Raw genomic sequence first — 23244 nt, 5'->3', positions numbered from 1 at the left:
GATTTTGTGTCTCCCTCTCTCTCTCTTCCCACTTGTGTGTGCTCGCTCGCTCGCTCTCTCTCTCTCTCTCTCTCTCTCAAGAATAAATAAGCATTAAAAAAAATTTTTTAAGAGTGTATGCTTAAACAACTGAGCCATCCAGGCACCCCCAGATAGACTTTTCAAAAGAATAAATGTTAATTTTAGCAATATGTAACCACTGAAATAAAAATTCTATGCAGAGTATTCATTTTGTTAGGGGAAATAATAGGTTATAATAATATTTTAAAAAAGGATTTGGAAGGTGTGATTCTCAAAGATTTAACAAGTACTCACCTATCCTGCCACTTCAAACACATTGTCTCATCTGGTATTCACAAGGAACCTTCTGAGGTAAGTACTATTACTATGCCCAATTTATGGACAAAGAACCTGCCTCGTTTGCCTGAGGTCAGAGTAGTTTGCCTAAGGTCACATCCATCTTTAGTAAGGAAAACAGCCAGCATTCAAATATTAAATGTCTACTGGATTCAAAACTAACTACCAAAGTTTCCCTGAATAAGGTTTCCAAAATTGCTTCTATGGAACAAGACTCGGGGTGCCTTGGTGGCTCAGTCAGTTAAGCATCTGACTTCAGCTGAGGTGATGATCTCACGAATTGCCGGTTTGAGCCCCGCATCCGGCTCTGGGCTGACAGCTTAGAGCCTGAAGCCTGCTTCAGATTCTGCCTCCCTCTTTCTCTGCCCCTCCCCTGCTCACGCTCTGTGTGTGTGTGTGTGTGTGTGTGTGTCTCTCTCTCTCAAAAATGAATAAACATTTAAAAAATTATTTTTAAAAATAAGACTTAATGAAAAGGAGGGGGAAGGGATATGGCACAAAGAGAAGAAAAGTCCAAATGCTCTTTACAAATGAATCCTTCAGTAGTCACTCTCCATCTCTGCGTTTTCTAAAAACAGACTTTGAGGCAGAGATTTGTGTTCAGGAGGTAGACTAGGAAAGCTCTAAGAGCTTCACCTATGAAGGAGTCAGAGAAGCCAGACTGGGCAGATTAAACAGGCAGACAGGGGCGTTCTGGAGCAGAAAGCCCTTCAGTGGTTCCGAAGTTGAGGCAAAGCAGGGGCTGGCCTATTGTATCACTGCTCCAACCAGGCATTGAATTTGGAAAGTTCTTTCAGCCAAGAGCATCACCCAGAGAGAGGGACCCAGCTGTGAGCAGTCATCAAACTTAGCAGCTGGAAGAGTACATACCTTCGTTCTGGAAGAGCATCTGGAAGGTCCTGTGAGAATCTGCTAGGAGAGAGGAGACCCTGACATACTACAGGAATGCAGACCCTGGCAAAGAGCTTGGAATGAAGCAAGGGGAGGACGAGGAGCACCTTAAGAATGAGAAACAATTGTGTCCAATTTAAACTTTCCTTATGGTATTTTCCTACTGAACTCAAATATTCCCTGAAATTTGACATTTTCCTCAGGCCCCAAGTGAAGAGCCAGGTTTTTATAGTCAGATTTCCTCCCCTGTAGGCAGCCCAGTAAAGAGTGCCTGCTGTGAGCAATGGTGGCTTATCAGTGCACACAAAGCAGAAAGGAGGCTGTCGCCCTGTCACATACTCCTCTCCAGTCCCTGGAAGAGCTCCTGCAAAGCCAAACTCACACCACCAGATAACCAGCATTTTCCTCAGTTTTATTTAACGTGAGGGAAGATGGGTACCTAGATTTGATAAAGCGTAATAAGGTGTCTCCCCTGCTAAATTGCAACTCTAAGGCAAATAGAAAACCAGTACATCTTTATATTTTTGTTTTTTTAAATGGCAGGTTGCTGCAGAGGATGAGATCCTTTTTGACACTCATAAAAACTGATAATTCAAGTTATGTATCCTCAGGCTGGCAAATGAGAATAGTCTTTTGTTCAGTATACTAACTCTTCTTTCTTCCAAATGGCCTGCAGAAGATGGTCCTAAACTTACTTATACTGACAGCAACCAATATTAAACACATGTCTCTGCTTCTATAATCTATAATATGTAATTATAATTCTATTAACCTTCAAAGTGTTGCCTGTTCATAATCTGAATGTTTTAATACTCTAAACAGTAAATATGGTTGTATTTCCTACCTCTCCAACCCCCACAGTTAGCACAAAGCCTGAGAGTAAAAAAGCATTTTAAATTTCAAGTTCATCTATTTAGAGGGGATATTAATCTGAGTGGTTTCACTGTTGAATCAATGAGAACTCCAGAGAGTCCTACAATTTAAATTCCATTTACCGACTCATGTACAAGGTTGTTCCATTTAGCATCTGACCTGCCACAAATTTAGTTGACAGATAAATAGATCATGTTATGTAAACTGCTTATAAGAGGCTATTTTCTTCTCATTAAGCCCCTTTGATATAACATACAGCAAAATTGCCTTAAGGTCTCAGTTGAGAAGGTCATTGTTTTGTGTTCCTCTTTTCTTTCACAGGATAGAATTCAAATTGAGCAAGGGATGCTCAACATAACAGTCGTGAACCTCTCAGATGCTGGCATGTATCAATGTGTGGCAGAGAATAAACATGGAGTTATCTTTTCCAGCGCAGAGCTTAGTGTTATAGGTGAGTATTTATACTGGGAAGGTAAAAAATTACTAAAAAAAATCACTAAACTAGCACTAAGCATAATGTTGAATCCAAAAAAAATAAAAAAGGTAAAGAGATCTTGAGACCAAAGGTATTGCTCGAGAAAAAAGTAATACATACTCCAAGCAATACAAAAAGACCACTTTCTAAATCACCCTTGACTGGTGCTTCCAGTGGGTAACACAGTTCCCTCAGCACCCATTTTTATTCCTCTGTTGACCACTGTTCTAATTCGAGCAGTTTCTGAAATGCTACGGTCTTGATATTGTGCTGATTTGCTATAAAATTCAGCTTGGAAGGAAGAAGAGTTGACTTGGTTGGGAGGAACAGCTGGCAGAGGGAATCTTGTTCTTCCATATCTGGATTTTTCAATGTATACGCCAGTGGTCTGCCGTTCCCGCTACCTCTCACCACATGCCCCATTTTCCCAGCTCTTCAGCTGTACTGACGGGTTTTGTTCTGCATCTTGACCATCCTTCCTTCCTCCAAGGGCCACTGGAACATACTGTTCCTTATGCTTGAATACTTTTCCTGCCCTTCCTTTCATTAACTCCTTCCCTTTCTCCATCTCCAGATGCTAGTGTTGCTCCCTGAGAAGGTCACAACTGGCCCCATGCTGAGACCAACTTCACCTCTTGCAGATTTTTTATTTGCCTTTTAATTATCCTTTATAACAGATTCCACTGTTGCGTTTTTCATTTGTTGTGATTTCATGTCTTTTTCTCCTATTGCATTTTAACTTCCCCATGATGTCAAGGACCATATTTGGTTTAAATCATCATTTTAGGGGTGCCTGGATAGCTCAGTCAGTTAAGCATCTGACTTAAGCTCAGGTCATGATCTTTCTGTTAATGAGTTCTAGCCCTGAATTGGGCTGTGTGCTGACAGCTCAGAGCCCAGAGCCTGCTTCGGATTCTGTGCCCCTCCCCCATTCCCTATTTGTGTTCTCTCTCTCTCTCTCTCTCAAACATAAATAAACACTAACGTTTTTAAAATTATTATTTTATTCTCAGGACTTAATACAATAGGGAAGTACATAGTATGCACTCAGTAAATAATGAATGTAGGAATGAATGAATGTTAAATGATAGAAGAGTTATAAGACAGTTTTTAACAATGAGGTATGGGTTAAGTAAATATATCACTGAAAGTGTAGGGGCACTTCGGTGTTTCAGTTGGTTAAGCATCTGACTTCGACTCAGGTCATGATCTCACAGTTTGTGGGTTCCAGCCCTGTGTTGGGCTCACTGCTGTCAGCGAAGAGCCTGGAGCCTGCTTCAGATCCTCTGCCCCCTCTCTCTCTGTCCCTCCCCTCTCCTGCTGTCTCTCTCTTTCAAATAAAGAAAACATTGAAGAAAAGAAAGTATAAATTAAATGAATTGGCAAACCTGTGGTCATTTGAAAGAGAAAAAAGGTCTAGGCTATCAATTTGCATGTGTCCCATAGAAAAATCTTGGCTCTGAATTCGGAATTTATCTAAAGTACCTAAGCAGTAGTTCTTAGGGAGAGCATAATAGAAAAATTATGAATAAGAGAAAATCACACAATGGGAGCTGATTCCATAAATTTGACTGTCCAGTTTCAGAGTCCAGACTTTTTCTTCTGCAAGGCACTGTGTGATGCCTAGCAGGTAGAGCTTACATGTGTAATAGATGCTCCCCAGATGAATGTACTTCTTCCCTGTGCAAGCTAACAAAGGAAGGAAAGGCTTCCATGACTGTCGTTCTCACCAAGATCTTTAGCTTGTGCCAACATCCCATTAAAGACAAGAGTATGTTAGAGTTCATGGCCCTGCAGCCCACTTCAGAGAGGCCTAAGAACACTCTGTGCAACTGGAATAATGATCACCTTGACCTGGCCCTACTTTAAACATGACCTTTCTGGAAGCCAAGTCCTACCTCTTATTCCATAAATACTGGGAACAATAATTCCACCTTCCTCCAGGACAAGTACGATAATTTTACCCTGCATAGGTTGGATCTGATTATTGGTGGTTGTAACTGACTTTCTTTGCAGCACAATTCAGCATGGTAGATTACTTAGGATTTTCTGCAAAAAAAAGTATGTTTTCTATTAAACATTCTGCCAACCAGTTAGAAGAAGAGCTAAATCTGAGCATGTACAGCCTAATGAATGAATCACATTGTCCTAAATCCCTCTAGATGAGTGCTTTCCAGTTTACAACTCTGGGACCCCATTATAATTTTAAAATATTCTGTAGGTCCCTTTGTTAAAATAAGAAAATTTGATAGTAACAAATGACTATAAATCATGGGATACAATTTTGAGGTAAAGACAGAGAATAACTAATGTCCCAAAAGCAGAGCTGGAAGAGAAAAAGACTATCAGATGATTTTATCTAGAGTACCTACCCATAACTAAAAACAATAGAGTGTATATGAGATGTCTGTGTATATATACATATACATTTATGTATATATTCTTACGCATAGATGAAATGTAACAGCTTAAAACAACTCCTTACACAACTTTCTCCAGACCCTGTCCCCTCCCCCAACCCAGGGTTCAAGGGCTGTGAGTTGGGAATCGTTGCTCCATCTTTTACAGAGATTTGTTTCAAATCATTTCCAAGTGGAACTAATTCCAAATGAATTCTTGATCTGAGTCCTTTCTTAAGACTTTCTTAAGAGCCCTAAGGTCAGCAAGCTAGAGCAGTGAAGATAAGAGGAAAATGCTTGAGATATTATTTAACCATTCTGATCTCAACCATGTTGAATATGAGAACAATAGGCCATGTCAATAAATGATACAGGACAAACAGTGGTAAAAATAGTAAGGCTTCCAAGAATTTAGGAAAGAGAGTTTGGCTGATGCACTAGGCTGGTCAGCTGAGCCTTGAGCAGTGATTTATATTTGGACAGACAGAAAAGAGGACAAGGAATATTCCAAATCAGAGTGAAATGGCCTTTACAAAGGCTCAAAGTTATAAAACATCTGGATGGTTTCTTACACATAGAGAATCCTGAATGTTTTCAAAACTTTTGACTCAAATATATAAAGCATATGGGCCAAGTTTTAGATAGATGGAAAAAATTAAGGACCAATTTTAGAGAATCTTGAGTAACAAGCTTAGACGTTCCTTCTTTAATATTCTACTTTCTTTTCCAAAAAATCATATTAATATACTCTAAGTGAATGGAAGGACAGTTAAGTGTTAAGTGAGTAAATCCCTGGAGTTCATTTTAAGGGAATGAGGGAGAAGATGTTTCACTATTTTAAAATACACATAAATTAATGTTGGTTAACTTGGGTAAGCTATAATATGATTGTGTTCCACAAGTCACTTTGTATATTACAGAATAGTAATGGTCAAATAACTTTGGGGTCAAGTAACTGATTTGTTATTACCTTTCTTAGAATCATGGTGAATTTGAGGTGTAGCTGGGTGCTCGGTTGGTTGAGCATCTGACTTTGGCTCAGGTCATGATCTCACGGTTCGTGGGTTCGAGCCACGCGTTGGGCTCTGTGCTGACAGCTCAGAGCCTGGAGCCTCTCTTCAAATTCTGTGTTTCCCTCTCTCTCTGACCCTCCCCTGCTCATGCTGTCTCTCTCTGTATCTCAAAAATTTAAAAAAGAATCATGGTGAATTTGAATTAAATAAAGAAACACAAGAATGCTTTATTATTTGGAAGAAAATAATCAGTATGTTGGTTCCAGCTATTGATCAAATATCAGGATGCCCCAACACTAGAAAGGAGATTCCCTATCATGCTAGGTAATTACCTAGAGTCATAAATAAGAGATGGTTAGGAAGCATAGATTTGATAGACTTTTCCCTTGGTCTTGTTTTATGTGTTCTGAGTATTTAATGTGTATGTAACATAGCTATATTTAATGGATTGAAACTGCTAAATAATTAACGTAGGTACTGGATGATTTACTTACTGGATAGGAGAATAACGTAGACTTTTACTTTGAGGTCAGTCTATTAGAGTAGGCCTGGTTTAGAGTACATCAAATAGAAAATGTCCTTGTTTGGGGTACCTGGGTGGCTCAGTCGCTTAAGCACTTAAGCGTCCAACTTCGGCTCAGGTCATGATCTCACCATTTGTGAGTTGGAGCCCTGCATCAGTCTCTGTGTTGACAGCTCAGAGCCTGGAACCTCTTTAGGATTCTGTGTCTCTCCCTCTCTATGTCCCTCCCCTGTGCATACTCTGTCTCTTTGTATTTAAAAATAAATAAAACATTAAAAAAATAAAAAATAAAATGTCCTTGTTTGTGACTGACCTATCACCATTGATAGCCTATTATTCCTCAAGGCATCTGTTCCCAGACTTCTCCTCTTGTGTTGCTCTATGTCGTAGAAGAGGTTCACTATGTGATGTACTCCTGTGGACATCCTGGGGTGCTGCACAATTTTGCTGGGTGATGCCATCATCCCATCCTTCTCTCCCGCTCATTAAGGTATATTGGAATTGGGATGAATACTGTCTGATAATCACGGGGAACTTGAATCTTCTACAAAATATCATTTTTGGCATGCGTGGGTGTATCAGTTGGTTAAGCATCAGACTTTGGCTCAGGTCATGATCTTGCAGTCTGAGTTTGAGCCCCATGTTGGGCTCTGTGCTGACAGCTTAGAGCCTAGAGCCTGCTTCTGATTCTGTGTCTCTCTCCCTCTGCCCATCCCCGACATGCTCTCTGTCTCTCTCTCTTTCTCTCTCTCTCTCTCAAAAATAAATAAACATAAAAAATCTTTTCATGTGATTAAAAAAGCCAAGTTAGATACTTTATTGGTAAAAATTTAAATTTTCTAAGGCAGCATTTCTATTCATGTTTAATATTTGTGTCCACTTAGACGATCCTATTGGTGACAGGGACTGATGATTGAATTGCAACTCTGAGATTTTTCTATGATGCTCCAATTAGAATGCTTATGCTATTTGTATAATCATGGGGTAAGGACAAAGGACAACTAAGGTCCCAAAAGCAGAAGCAGGGATTGAGGTACCTCTGAGCCATTGAAAGAATATTCTCTAGGGAAAAGCCTGTAAAAGAAAGCAAGATAGGGAAAGAGTGGAGGAGCTGAGTAAGGTCATGGTCGCAGGCAAAGTCTAACCTATGTCTCCTCCTAGACAGGGATATCTGGATCATAAACTGCCTCTCAGGGTTATTCCTACCTGAAGCAGGGTGATTGGCCTTTCTTTAAATTTTTGTTTATCAGTCCATCATTGAGCTGCCGGCTAGGTGGTAGTGGCATGGGCAATAGAGGTTAGGGTGGTGATGTGGGTGCAGATAGAGCAAAACCTCCCAATTTCCCATAGAAGGAGGCAGCGGGAGGTAGTAAGGAGCCAACACTCACAGCAGGTGGGGCCAAAAGAAAAGAATCTGTTTGGGGGTACCAACCGTGTTCTCTACAGAGGACAAGTAATTGTACCGGAATAAAATTATCTGGACCCTAACAGAGAGTGTAACTAGTTTCCTAGAGTATCTTTGATTTTGAAGTGGGATGAACTATCCCTAAGAGCAAGTAAGTCTTTTGAATATGACCTGACTTTGCCGGACTATATAATAGAACAGAAATCGGTTTGGCCTGAGGAATTTGTGTCTAATGCTTCAGTACCGTGAGCATTCTCCTGGCCTGTGTGGTAGAGGGCATCTGACCCTGGAAGGACGCTCAAATACCATTAAGGAACTGATGGTCCAATTCAAGTGAGGTGGAGGCTTGAGCAATTATTTGGTTAATTTGGCATTTATCCAGATGATTGGCTCTCAAATTAGGAAAACATTAAGACTAAACTAAAAGTTATTTCACAGGGGCTTTCACAAGTGCTCATCTGCATCTGACTCTGATTTCTCAGCTGCCTCGTTGAGCCAGATTACAAAATAATCAAATGTGCTGAGTGTGATCAGCATCCAATGAGAGGACAAATGCTTTTCTTTCCCAGATGTAGTCATCTAGGCAGAGGCTTTACTAAAATTGTCTTGAAAAGGGAAAGCTATGCGCCTGGATCTCAAATTCAAATTTGACATTTTTAACAAGTCACTAAGCCTTCCTTTATCAGTACAATGAGGATGACATTATGCACCTTACTGCCCAAACTAAAAGATCCCAAGTGCAGGCTTTTTTAAAGCCTCTAAGTGTTTGTAGCAGTATCGGACGTGTTTTGAAACTGTTAACAATTATCCATACCAAAATCTTGTAGACAGCCACCCAATCACCAGCAAACCCCATTTCTGTGAGTCTCACATTTTGCTGATCTGGGGAGCTTCTTAATATCCCGATGCCCTACCATTCTCCAAATCAACTTACTCAGTCCCTGGGCCTGGGTCTCAGGTGTTAGTCCTTAAAGTTGTCCAGGTATGATTCTAGTAACAGCCCAGTTTAGGAACTGCTGCTCTAACTGATCAGATCAGAAGCCCATTACTTTTTCTAAAGGATTCTCAGACTTTGCCATGCATCAGAATCACCTAGAGAACTTGTTCAACTACAGACTGCTGAGTCACCACCACTACCCCCGAGTTTCTGATACAGCAGCTAAGGTGGGACCTAGGGAGCAACATTTCTAACAAGTTTCTGGGTGTTACTGATACTGTTGGTCCCAGATCACACTTTGAGAAACACTGTCCTAAAATAGGAAACTTTTTCTAAGGGTGTGTGTGTGTGTGTATTGCATACAACATACTAGCAAATCTTTTGATTTGGATCAGGACTCTCAATCTGAAGTTCTATAGAAGAGAAATATCAGGCATTAGAAATTCCAGCCATAGCTTAGGCCCAAATTCACCAAGAGGGTGAGTAGGATTAGGCCTACAGAATGACTTCATGAATTGCCATGTGAGGCCTGTTGCTTGGTGTGGCTCTGGTGACTTAAAGCCAATTGAAGGGAGGGATGCCTGGCTGGCTCAGTCAGTAGAGCATGCACCTCTTGATCTCAGGGCTGTGAGTTCAGGCCCTATGCTGGGTGTGGAGTTTACCTTAAAAAGCCAACCAAAAGGAGACATTGAAACTTGAAGGGTAAATTAGGATAATTCCTTACATGAATTCACCCAAAGAAATCCCTTTGATACACTAGAATTTTTTTTTAAGTTTATTTCTTTATTTTGAGAGACAGAGGGGGAGGGATAGAGAAAGAGGAAGAAAGAGAATCTCAGTGCAGGGCTCAATCTCTTGAACTGTGAGATCATGACCTGAGGCAAAATCAAGAGTTGGACACCTAACTGATGAGCCACCCACATGCCCCCTGAGCTGGAATTTAAAATGGAACTCAGGAATGCAGTCTGAGACACCACTGAGCAGTACTACCATATTCTGTCCTACAACTAAAATCTCTGAGCTGTCTGTAAAACTGCTGTGAAGGCGTTATTCATTTAGAAGTCCATAGTTCTTTACCTAAAGAGGTTTCCAATAAACTCTTTTTACATTGGAGAACCAGGAAGAAAGTGAATCTTGTAGCAAAACTACACGTTTTCTTTTATCCATTGGTAAGAAATAGGCTCTTCTTCCCTCTGCCTATCTTATTAACCTGTCTGCTTTGTCTTCCAAAAGTTCACTGTATTGTTCCAAGTCTAATAAGATTGTTTCCTACCCTTTGTTTGACTTTAGCCATGTTCTAAGTGCATTTGTTACTCTATATCTTTTACCATTGTCTATACAAGTCTTTTTGAATTAGTAAATCAGAAAGTGAAATGAAGTATTTTCTTCTCCACCACCTTCTGGCAACTTGTGGATTCTATTTTGGTAGTCCAGAAGACATTAGAGTTATTCAAGAAGATTTAACAGTGATTTTCAAGTTTTTATGCATGTATAAATTACTTGGGTATCTTGTTAAATTTCGACTCTGATTTCAAGATCTGGGTTAGGCCTGAGATTCTGCATTTCTAAAAGGCTTCCAGATGATCACTAATGCTTCCTCTCTAGGAATCACATTTTCAGAGGCAAAAATTATAAAATTATAAATTCTCAGGTCCTTCTCATGGCTGATAGAGTTTAGGAATATATATGCTTAATAAGCTCCTCCAGGTGATTTCTATGATCAGTTCAGTTTAGGAATTTAGGTGCCACAGGTCCGGAATCTGCTTTGTAAATCCTCTTGTTACCCAGTATTAAGCCATCACAGCAGAGTTGCTTTCAAACTTGTAAAAGCCTATAGGATGGGGCACCTGGGTGACTCAGTGGGTTGAGCATCCAACTCTTGATTTGGGCTCAGGTCATGATCCCAGGATCATGGAATTAAACCCAAGTTGGGCTCTGAGCTGCACATGGAGCTTGCTTAAGATTCTCTATCTGCCTCTCCCTTTGCCCCTCCCTGACACGTGTTCTTGGGCACGCGTGTGCGCACGCACTCTCTCTCTCTCTCTCTCTCTCTCTCGCTGTCTCGCTCTCTTTCAAAAACAAACACAAACAAAAAGCCAATAGGAGTTGGAGGGCAGCATAATGACTAAGCTGTTCTGTTGTTATCACCACTGTACATACAGTGGTTCCATGTTTCCATTGCTGAACCCAGTATCGACAGAAACTCTTCAGTCATGTGAGACCATTTCTATCAGAAATAAAGCATTGCACCAATAACATTCCAGCTGGATTTTTTTCAACTTAAGTAAACATCGGCTCTTCTAGGCCCCTAAAGAAATTAATTTCATATTTAATGTAAGGCAGGTTGCTCTTAATGAAGCTTTGTGAATGTGTTTAAAAATGACAATAGCACAAAGGCAAAATGTGTGTTCTCGTTCCATGTCTTCTCCTTCAGTGTAAGGAGTTACTGAAGTAACATGATAAGCAAGAATTCAGTCCCTCCTGGATGATGTAAACATTGCTCATCCAACACTGTATGTTCCTCTTGCGACTGCATGTCTAGGGCCGGGCATGTGGAACAGAACCTTTAAAACTGCTATGATATCTTGACTCACACAGATTAGGAAGCAAAATGAAACAATCGAAGGAAATGAAAGGGAGTCAAAGTTCCTTTCTTCTCAGCACTGGGTTGTGAGCATGCCTGGAAAGGAGAAAGGAGACTATGGTAATGCTTCAGGAAAAGGCTCAAAACTCGGGAAAGCTGAATTCCCAGGGTCCACTTGTCCTGTTACCTTCCCATAAGAGTATGTTTTGGGGAAGTAGAGAAAAGAAGTTATGTGCCGGGGCTAGCTCCTACTGGCAGTATCTGAGTCTGTGTATCTTTCTCAGTATTCATTGACTTCTTGTTCATAGCTTGAAATTGTCCATGATGGAAGTATTTACACCACAGAAACTGCAAGCACTAAAAGCTAAATTCTTTGGTGTTTTGTTTGAGGCCATTTGTTAAATATCTACTATCATACCAGGTGGTTTCAGAGTAGTTTAAGAGTATAAACAGCCCAGATTATTTTTCTTGAGTAATCCTACTTCATTATACTAAGCCGCAACTCTAGAAATGATTGAGTGTCCTATACACAGCCCAGGAAGGCCAAGAAGTCATTTCGAACCCCACATGACGGGAAGAAAGGGATGTGGTATCCAGACAAAGCATCATAAGAAGAGAATTTCCTGTTTCGAACACTGAGTTCCCTCCTACAACGTACTTATTCAGCAAATACTGGTTAAACATCTACTAGGTATGGGATTTATAGATCCATAATACAGAGCCTCTTCCTTCAAGGAACTGATGATCTAGTGATCGCTGATAACAAATAGTACTGTGCCTTAACCTCCGGAATTCTAAGATTCTCCCAAACACATTCTAATGACTCTCTTTTGTTCATTCAACAAACATTTATATCTCATAACAAAGTTACAGTCAAATAAGACTCTGCAATACTATATACTTCTTGTCTAAATAGGAGCATGAATCTGTATAAGTTTTTAGGACATTGTGCCAAATGTAGTAAAATATCACTAATTTGGACTGATATAAGGAGGTCAAAGTGATTACAGATGTTTAAAAATGCATACAGTCTTAAATAGATAGGGTAGCCCACAGGCAGTTAACAAGGATTTAGCAGCTGAGGCTCTTAAAACATGTAAGAATGATCTTTAGTCAACAGGTTAATTATTGTATAAGATATGATGTTCTAAAATGGCTTTAAAATGTTTTGCTTGGAATAAGAAAAAAAATTTCCACCCATGTCTCCACAATTAATTTTTGGCTTTTCAAACCTTGTATAAAAAAAAAAAAAAAAGGCTAAGCCTGATCCTACTTGTTGGCTGAGAAAGCGTCAAGAGATCTTGAAATGGTTCCTGTGCTCAAAACTATTTGTCAGTTACCATAGTGCCTGAAATGCCAACATTAAATAAGTATTTCCCTCTATATCAGGATAGATGAGATACCACTATTCAGCAATAATAAAGAACTAACTGTTGATACACACAACTTGAATGGATCTCAAGAGCATTAGTCTGAGTTAAAAAAAAAAAATCTCAAAAGGTCACATGCTCTACGATTCTGTATTTAAGATATTCCCCCAAATGACAAAACGATAGACATGGAGAATAGATTAGTGGTTTATAGGCATTAGGGAGGGTTAGGCAGGAGGGAACTAAGTGGTTATAAAGGGGTTGCACAAGAGAAATCTTTGTGATGATTGGATGCTTCCGTATCTTGATTTCAGAGTAGTTATTTAAGTCTGTATATGTGCTAAAATAACATAGAACTAAAGATACACACTGTAGCAATGATCAATTTCCTTATTTTGATATTATATGATGCTCACATAAGATGTAATCACTGGGAGAAACTAAGTGAAATACACAGGGCCTCTCTATCTTTGGACCTGCACATCAATAATTATTTCAAAATAAAAGAAATTTTGTTCAAACTGGGATATATTTATTTGGCCCTAAAAAGCCTTCTTATATTTCAGCATAGAGTCCCCTGATAATGGTGGTGGTACTAATGGAAAGAGCAGAAAGGAAGAGTAGGTATGAAGTTGTTACTCTGGGCAAATATTGGGCTAAGTACTTTATGGACAATACATGTATTATTTCATCTATTCTTCAAAACAAGTTTGTAACAAAAAATATTATTTTGTTTTAAAATAACCTTCCCATGATTCACTCCCTCTCCCTGAGACTTTTGAATGCCGAGCACAAACTGAGGGCTGAAGTGCGTGGGGGGAAGGGAAAGGGGGGTGATGGTCATAGAGAGGGGCACTTGTGGGGAAGAGCATTGGGTGTTACATGGAAACCAACTTGGTAATAAACTATATATAAAAAGTAAACAAATAAATAAAAGTTTAAAAAAATAACCTTCCCAGAGTAACAGAAGCCCAGAAACCTAAGAGCCAGCATGGTAGGAGGAGACCTGGGTAAGCAGGGCATTCACTGAATTAGACCAAAACAAGCAGGGTGTGGGTACTAAGGATTTAGAAAGACACAATTATGCTGATATTAGAACAGAAAAATCTCACTTCAGAGTTTTGTTGAGTCTACTTGTGAATATCCTCCCTGATTAGAGAGGGCTGATTTTGAATCCACTATTCTGAAATGATGGACCTAGAAAAAAGAAGATTCCCACTGTAACTGGCCTTCTAGATATCTACCCAGCAAGCCAGAAAAATCTTAGGGTTTTAACATCTGATTACCAGTATTATCTCCTCAGGGGTGAAAATATTTGAATGAATGCATGCACTCCAGGTTTATTTTTATGGAATGATGAGGTAATAATTAAAAGATAATAGACAAAGGTTAACATAGTCTAGAATTCTTAACTTCTAAAAGGGCCAAACTGAATGGTCTCCATCAACTGGCAATGTTCCAAGTGATGTTTCTGCAATAGAACTGGCATGCAACGTTACGTTTTCCTCTTCAATAATAGAGTAAAACTTTGCACTCAGTATGTTTCCCAAATGTAACTCCCACTGCACATCTAGCTAAGGAGTTGTTCTTGTTCTTTCTCTGTTTTCAAGAGTTCTGTTGGCCACTTTAAATACCCTTGATATGTGACCAAGAGTTCTTTAATTCAGTAAAACCAAACAATTGAGAAGTGCAGAGAGAGCTTCTTTCAGATGATGCTTCTCATTGATCATGTAATGCTAATGGATTAAAGATCAGTGATAAATAATAAAAAGTTGTATTTCCCAAATGGAAGAGGTCCTACAACATGACTCCTTCCAACCCTGAGAGAGCAGTGCCCTCTAGTAGTTGATGTAAGAAATATTATCCTCTAAGTACATTAGAGCTAGCAAATGGGGATTTCCCAGTATCAGAGCTACTCTCAGACTCAAGTGGGTAATTTGACAATTGATTTTACCTTTTCTGAGGTATTAAGATCCTACTGAAGTTTCACTTTCAATGTGTACTAAATTTTTAAGTGCCAGCTAAGGTTGGGTTCTAATAGTGCTCAACCTGGAACCTTACCAGTAACTTTTAAAACCTAATTTCTCTGTGAATGTCAAATTTAACAGGCTTCTTTCACTTAAATACAGGGTACAGACTGGACAAATGCCTCATTCCCTATAGTTAAGGGCATCTTAGGTACCATAGATGGCCACAAAATGGCAGAATGTTAAGAAGACCATTAATGAGTCAAGTATTCAAAAACTGACGAAGATTTGACAGTTTTGTCCTAGAAAGCACTGCAGCTTAATGTGGCAACTGATAGATTTGCAAGCACAATAATGGAAGTAAATTAAGCAAATTGAGTAAACAAAGGGGAAGGATTTGAATTTATAATTCCATTTTTATTAGTGAAAGGTATTCAAACCAGTCTCAATCTCTAGTATATCCAGGAGATAATAGGCACATAAGCAGCACAGTAAAAATGCTTCTGAAACTGGAAGGTATGTTTTCTGTCTTCTGTGTGGCTGATATCATGCTATTTCAAATCTTGTAAAAGCAATATATAGTTTTTTGACAAATCCACCCATGTGTTGTGCACAGTTTGATATATGTAAACTCACTTCAAATGCAGTTGCAGAATTCCTCCTGAACAGATGAAAATTGTCTGCCTAAAGTGATAAAAATGTGTGTATAGAAAGATACAGTTTTAAGAAGGGATTTTGATATAAAACCGATTTTTAACTCTATTTCACAAAATACCCTTTTTTCAAAAGCTTGTAGACATTTGATTTTTTTTTACGTTAATATGTCAACTCAGATGTTTACCTAAGATGAGAATGAGTCTGTTGTGCTACAAGAACCTTCCTGTTGTTGCATAGTAGCATGTATGAGATTGGTAAGTGGGGGAGCCCGCCAGTATAAGGTAAATGCTGGCTTTGTTCATGGATTTCACAAGTGGCAGCCATCAAGCACAGAGCCCGCTAACTCAGTTCAGCACATATAGCCAAAGCAAAATTGCGGTGCCCACGATTCCTCTGACCCACATTCTTCCTCTTCGCTCCGAGTGGCCGTGTATTCTAACATGGCAGGGCTTCTAGCCTGCTTCTCCTGAGTCTTTCTGCAGATTTTATTTGTTTCAAAGTCTTTCCAGTTTTACTTGTTTGCTTGAGCTTAGTAACCTCAACTCTTCCTTTAGTCTTTGTTTTTCTTTTAACGTTTGTTTATTTTTGAGAGACAGAGCATGAGCCAGGGAGAGGGGCAGAGAGAGAGCGAAACACAGACTTCGAAGCAGGCTCCAGGCTCTGAGCTGTCAGCACAGAGCCCAACGCTGGGCTCAAACTCAAATTGTGAGATCGTGACCTGAGCTTAAGTCAGACACTTAACCAACTGAGCCACCCAGGCACCCCTTTTAGTCTTTTATCAGGCTGTCTTCACGCACACACACACATTCTGCATTTTTTGTAGTATTTATTTATTGGGAATTTCACTTGTCTTTTTAATGATGCTAATGCATTTACTCAACTGGTTATTGGGGGCAGTTTAAGTGTGTTTGTTACATAAATATTGAGCAGGTCTGTCCTGACATTGTCTTTTTCATAACCCTATGATTTTTATTATGTAACTTTGCAGATCATACTAAAAATACGTTTACCTCTTTACAGCAGGAACATCTGTACTTGCACACTACTTATTAATTACACTTATCATTATAGAATTATGCTTCAAATTATAGACTCCCCTCATGAATCCAAGGTACACAGATCAAGATATCAATTGCCTACTAGATTCATCTATTATTTCACCTTCACGTAGTAAAACCAGCCCCATGCATACATTGTACCACCCCTTCAAAACAGAAGCCTTCTCACTTTTATTTCTGTCTAGACAATTACTGAAAGTATTTCCATAATAAAAACACTAATAAAAATTTAATTTATTTTTACTGAAGTTTTTTTGACATCACCAATACATGGTTTGGGTGCAATTAAGAAATTGAGGGGTGCTTGGGTGGCTCAGTCAGTTAAGCATCTGACTCTTGATTTCAGCTCAGGTCATGATCTCACAGTTGTGGTATCAAGCCCCACATCAGGCTCCATGCTAGGTATGGAGCCAGCCTGGGATTTTCTCTCTCTCCCTCTCCCTCTACCTCTCACTCTCTCTCTCTCTTCCTCAAAAAAAAAAAAAAAAAAAAGATAAAGAAATTGAGCCCCATTTACCCCACCCACATACATACACTCACTTTCTCTCCTTCTTTAAGTAATTTGTCATTAGTAATTAAATTTCCCATTCAGTGCTATCTGAAATCTTCAATTCCATTAGGTCAAACTGCAGGGCGTCATGGATTTTAATTATTGTAAAATTAAGATTCCATGAGATGAATCCCCACTCCAAACAGATCCTAGATCATATTAATTCAATTAACTCAGAAGAAAATGGAGATTTTTTTTTTCCAGAAAGGCATCGTTTAAATTGCTCCTGAGAGCATACAGATATGTATCTATTGTTTTAGGAAAAAAATAATTCTTCAGTATTATTTCATAGAACCACCTGAATTCTAAAATAAATTTTAGAACACTCGTAGTAAGCATGGAATTGAGTTTTCCAGGAGCAAGCCCCAGTTTCTCCTGCATGAGCCAAGCATTGCATTACAGAATAGTAGTAGAAAGCCGGACAAAGCCTTGTTTTTAAGGAGAAGAAAGCTCACACAGAGTGATGATATAGACATTTCAGCATGTTCTCTCATGAGGACATGCACAGAGTGCTAAGGGACAGAGCAGAGGTAGAAACTGTTATCCAAGATGGAATGCTTTAACCTACATAATCAGGGGTGCCTGGGTGGCTCAGTTGGTTAAGCATCCAACTTTGGCTCAGGTCATGATCTTACAGTTTGTGGGTTCTAAGCCCGCATCAGGCTCTGTGCTGACACCTCAGAGCCTGGAGCATGCTTCAGATTCTGTCTCCCTCTCTCTCTGTTCCTTCCCTGCTCTCACTTTGTCTCTTTCTCTCCTTCTCAAAATAAATAAACAGTTAAAAATTAAAAAAAAAATTTAACCTACATCAGCAAAAAAATACTTTATGGATTTTCTGTTTTGTCTTTCCCTTACGCTTTTCTGGAATGTAAAAATTTTTATTCATTTGAATATGGAGTAATTTTTTAAGAGTTACTCAGTAAAGTGATGGAATTGTTCTACATCTTGATTTTATTATACGGTATGTCAAATTTATCAAACTGTACACTCAAAACTGCTATATTTTATTTTATATATTATAATTTATAAATTATGCCTCACTTTTTAATAAACCCATCAAAGTGTACAATGCTACTCCCTTTACTTTAGAAAAATTTTAACTTCTTCCCTTTGATGTCAAACACAACAATAAATGCATTGCAGAAAGAAAAAGGCTAAAGCATGATCTAGTGGGGGTTTTTTCTCCCATAATAATTAATTATTTTATTTTCTGTATTCTCTTCCAGCTGCAGGTCCAGATTTTTCAAGAGCCCTCCTAAAAAAAGTAACTCTTGTCAGAGTGGGAGGAGAAGTTGTCATTGAGTGTAAGCCCAAAGCTTCTCCTAAACCTGCCTACACCTGGAAGAAAGGAAGGGACATATTAAGAGAAAATGAAAGGTACTATCTTCAGATATTTTTAATATTTGATTAACCTATAATTTATGTTATTAACTATTATAATAGTTTTAAAGGGAGGAATTTACTATCTGCTGTTGATGGACTAAATGTTAATCAAAGAACTGAAGCTTTGGAAGAGGGTGGTAAATTAGCTGGTCTTTATAAACCTCCTTGGTATTAAGATTCTAAAAAACCCTACCTGCAAAGAGGGATTGCATGATCCCTGCTGAAGACTGTCAGAGATGCTCAAAGGTGACCAGCTAGAAAAACCTTCCTTAATTTTAGCCTAAAATTTATTTGTTGATTTTCCCACTTTTCTCCATCCTGATTCTTTTTGCTTAAACAAATAAATGCAAAGTGTCACTGACAGCCTCTCAAATATTTAACAATGGCTAGTATGTCCCATTAGTGTCTCCTTTTTTAAGGTTAAATATGGCTAATTCCAAAACTCATTCAGCATATAACTTAGTTTTGATTATTTTAATGATATCTTTTTGAAACAACAGTTTCTTTTTCTTTCTGACATATAAATTTTTTGTGTGTTTCCTTTTGTACATGAGTGACATTTAGAATGCATGCTATTTATACAGTGTAAATATATATGGGTTGTTTGGGGTTTGGGGTCAGATTGCACCAAATGGCAGGTATCTGTAAGACCAACTTTAGGCTGTCACCTCTGTAAAATATCTCCCACCCCTTTCTATAATCTACTCAAGTCTGTTGGAAAATGGTAATTAGGCATGAGTCTATGTCACAGCATTTATTAGCTGTACACATAATGATTTTAATTGATGCTAAAGGTCAAGTATTCAAGGGTGCAATGTGGAAGCCTATAAAATGTATCTGGATCTACCCTTTACACCTGTACACCTTTCAATTTGCATATGCAAATTAGATGGTTGCACTGATGATGTTGTCCTTATTAATGATTTTTATAAACAAACTTGATATGGTTTATAGATGATGTAGTCACACATATATTAAATTCATAACATATATCCTTTCCTGATTTCTGTTTTTTAACAAAGCAGTATAGTTTACTGAATATTGCCATGGTATTCAAATTTGGTGCCATACTTGGAGCTTGAGAGCACAGTTGCTTATTTTTTAGCCTTCACGTTTATTTCCTATTTCACCATGTTGTTTCTCAGAATGAGGTATGTAGATTACCTTTAATAGTTATGCATTTACTTTGTTTATTAAAACATAATTGAAATATAACAAGCATGTACCACAGGTACTAAGAGTACCTAGACTAAGAGTACTAAGAGCACTTTTTTAATGTTTTTGTTTTTGAGAAAGAGAGAGAAAGTGTGAGCAGGAGAGCTTGAGAGAAAGAGGGAGACACAGAATCCAAAGCAAGCTCCAGGCTCTAAGCTGTCAGCGTAGAGGCCCGAGGTGGGGCCTGAACTCACAAACCATGAGATTATGACCTGAGCTGAAGTCAGACACTTAACTAACTGAGCCACCCAGGTGCCCCTAAGGGTACTTTTTTACATTTTAATTTAACAATGATATAAAGAAAAAGTACTTTAATTTTTAAAATTTTTTTAACATTTATTCATTTTTGAGACAGAGAGTGTGATTGGGGGAGAGGCAGAGAGAGAGGGAAACACAGAATGCAAAACAGGCCCCAGGCTGACAGCTCAGAGCCTGACCTGGGGCTCGAACCCACGAGCTGTGAGATCATGACCTGAGCCAAAGTCATACCCTTAACCGACTGAGCCACCCAAGTGCCCCAAGAAAAAGTACTTTAAAATAATATAGATAATAGACAAATATGTCAAAATCTATGAATGAATGAATGAAGTTAGAGTAACATTACTGTAACAAACAACCTTCAGTGGCTTAAAAACAAGAAAAGTCAATTTCTAATTTACATTGCATGCCCATCAGGGATCTCTTCTCTACAGCCAAGGCTAGTGGAGTAGCACCCTCCTGAACATCACTATTGCAGCAGGCAAAGAAGGTGGCCAGACATGCATACGATCTTAAAGCTTTTGCCCCAAAATGAAACATTTCATCTTCACTCATATTCTATTGGCCAAAAAAATCATATGGCTCTTCAAAAGTTCACTCCAGGGGCACCTGGGTGGCTCAGTTGGTTGAGCGTCTAGCTGTGGCTCAGGTCATGATCTCACAGTTTGTGGGTTCAAGCCCCGCATCAGGCTCTGTGCTGACAGCTCAGGGCTTGGAACCTGCTTCAGATTCTGTATCTTCCTCTCTCTCTGACCTTCCCCTGCTCACACTGTCTCTCCCTGTCTCTCAAAAGTAAATAAAATACATGAAAAAAATAAAAAATAAATTTAAAAAATTTCACTCCAGCGAGGAAATACAATCTTAGTATGTGTCTAGAAGAAAAAAGATAATCTAATATTTTGAGCAGTATTAATGTCAGCTTAGCACTGCTGGAGCTTAACCATTGTTACATACCGATTAAATTACCTTTGGGGAAATGGGATATCAAGAACTGTATTTTATAAGTAAATTTAATTTATTATTTCTATTACCTACCACAAAGCTTGTTTTTCTCTAGTTTTGCTCTTTCTACTACCGATTTGATTAATAGTTTGCATATTGCTTCTACATTTACTTGGCATTAACAATGGATTTAAGCTGAGAAGATTCCCCATCATCATCCAGTCTTGCTCTTTTTCACCACCAGCCCCAGAGTCACCAGGCACGACCCAAGCTATCAGTATTAGCACTTCATTCTCCACATGGGTGCTGTGTTCTCACAGCTCTGCTCCTTCCTTCTACCTCTCTCACATTTTATTAAGCAGACAGACTGATTTTGGTAATGTAAATGAATCCCAGAGCTGGCCAGGTGTAATGTAAAGGAATGGTGGGGTGCCCTATCCACGGGAGGTGCCTGCCACTGAATTCTAGCATTGTTGCTGCCATATAGAGATGCAGGCCAGGTGCGTCCCTGTCCTCTTTCTTCAAGAGAAGCTAAAATCTGGACTTTGATTTAGACTCTTTGTAAATTCTTAAATGTCAGCAGCTACTGTTTTTTAATTTTAATGTTAGTATAAAATGGGCCATACATCCATAGTTTACTCCATGAGTCACTGGATTTTTAACTTCTGAGAAAGATATAAACTTGGTTGTATATCTTATAATTACTGAAAAGAGTGAAAAATAGGAAAGATCTTAATATGTTCTCACTGGCAGTGAAGAAATTTTGCCATTTTTTCTCCTCTTTTTGTGATAAAGAAGAAAGAAAATTAAATAGATAAGGGAACAAAACAATTCATGAGTGAAAAATTTAAGAATTCTTAATTTAGGAAAAGATTGAAATTGTTAGACCAACACAAAAGGCAAACTTCTTTGTGCCAAGTGACTTATTAGCCCTAATTCTCTTTTGAGATGTAGAATCTTTAGAATCAAAGGGCAAACCTTTAACCTTTGTATAAAAAGCTATTAATATCTTGGGGTGCCTGGGTGGCTCAGTTGGTTAAGCTTCCGTCTTCAGCTCAGGTCATGATCTCATGTTTGTGGGTTCTAACTCTGCGTGGGCCTCTGTGCTGACAGCTCAGAGCCTGGAATTTGCTCCCAATTCTGTGTCTTCCTTTCTCTCTGCCCCTCCCCCACTTCCTCCCTCCCTCCCTCCCTTCCTCTCTCTCTCTCCTTCTCTCTCTCTCTGTCTCTCTCTCTTTCAAAAATAAATATTTTTAAAATGCTTTTAAAAAGTTATTAATATCTTAAGTACAAAATAACAGTGTTTTGGTGAAACAAAACTTAGTGATCACTCTTTTTAGTAACGTTCCCCCTCAAGTCGATGTTTTGACTGACTTTGCCAAACACTACTTAGTACATGGTATTTAATTTCCTTTTTAGCTAAGCAATTACCTGCAAACAAATTCACACTAAAAGTGTATGAAGCAACAGTTTAAAATTTTAAGTTTTTGTCGTATTGAATCATATGGTGATATTGTAGTTATCTCAGTGGATATAGATTCAAATATATTGGTTTAATGTTAACATGTAAACTATTTAAAAATATGTTTGTACATACTTATTTTGGTTTCTCATGCCTTTAGAAATTTAAAGCATATTCACGGTGGCCTCCTCTATATGAAGCCTCTAAATGAAAGATTTAGGTTTGTAATTGTGTGCCTAAAATGTTTTTTTTTCTCTTGTACATGTTTCCAGCTACCAGAATGTAGGCAATATCAAATATTTAAAACAAGGATGACCTGTTAGAAAGCACGAGTACTTCAGCCATCAGGAAGGGCTTCAAGTCACCATCAAAGTAGCAAAATTATTTGGATTAACTGATCAATTAAGCCTGCTGTAAGAATAATGTTGACCATTTTGTTTACTTCTAGTTTCTAGACAGAAGGTACTTGAAGCAGAGGGGATTGAAGTTGATCCATTAGAAACAAAAACATCAAAATACAAAAGGTAGCAGAATCATTAATAAAATCCTAGGATCCTAGAATTATAAGAAGCCATAAAACCTTGTTTCCATCAGGATGAATTCTTGGTGTAAGTTGCAGAAATGTACCTCAACACTAGCTTCAGTACATTGGCTCATACACCTGAGAAGACCAGGGACGGACTGTGACCAAAGGTGTGGCCAGGCTCGGGTCCTCACACAGTGGCATCAGGACTCGGCCTTGCTTTCTTCATCTCTCACCAGTACGGCCTTCCTTCTGTGTTGATTCTTACCTTCCAGTGGGCTCTCCTCTCCTGGTGGTAGGACAGCCGAAAGCAGCCTCATGCTTGTCTTCCTTTCTTAGGTTCTTGTAACAGTTCCAGAATAGACTTTCCCATTGGTCAGTGTTCTCCCCTGAACCACATAC

At 38.8% G+C, this 23244-nt stretch overlaps 1 protein-coding gene across 1 annotated transcript in view; it reads left to right on the top strand.

The window, feature by feature from the left end:
• The window catches only part of CNTN4 (contactin 4), a 474897-nt gene that overhangs the window by 327449 nt on the left and 124204 nt on the right, over positions 1–23244 (top strand). The window contains exons 10-11 of the mRNA XM_029918576.1: positions 2443–2572; positions 18286–18436. Coding sequence (XP_029774436.1) covers positions 2443–2572; positions 18286–18436 — 281 coding nt within the window. The remainder of the gene's footprint in view (positions 1–2442; positions 2573–18285; positions 18437–23244) is intronic.

Source organism: Suricata suricatta, chromosome 12 (assembly GCF_006229205.1).
Source record: "Suricata suricatta isolate VVHF042 chromosome 12, meerkat_22Aug2017_6uvM2_HiC, whole genome shotgun sequence".
Classification (NCBI taxonomy): domain Eukaryota; kingdom Metazoa; phylum Chordata; class Mammalia; order Carnivora; family Herpestidae; genus Suricata; species Suricata suricatta.
Note: the sequence above shows the minus strand (reverse complement) of the source record. Positions and strands in the feature narration are given on the sequence as shown.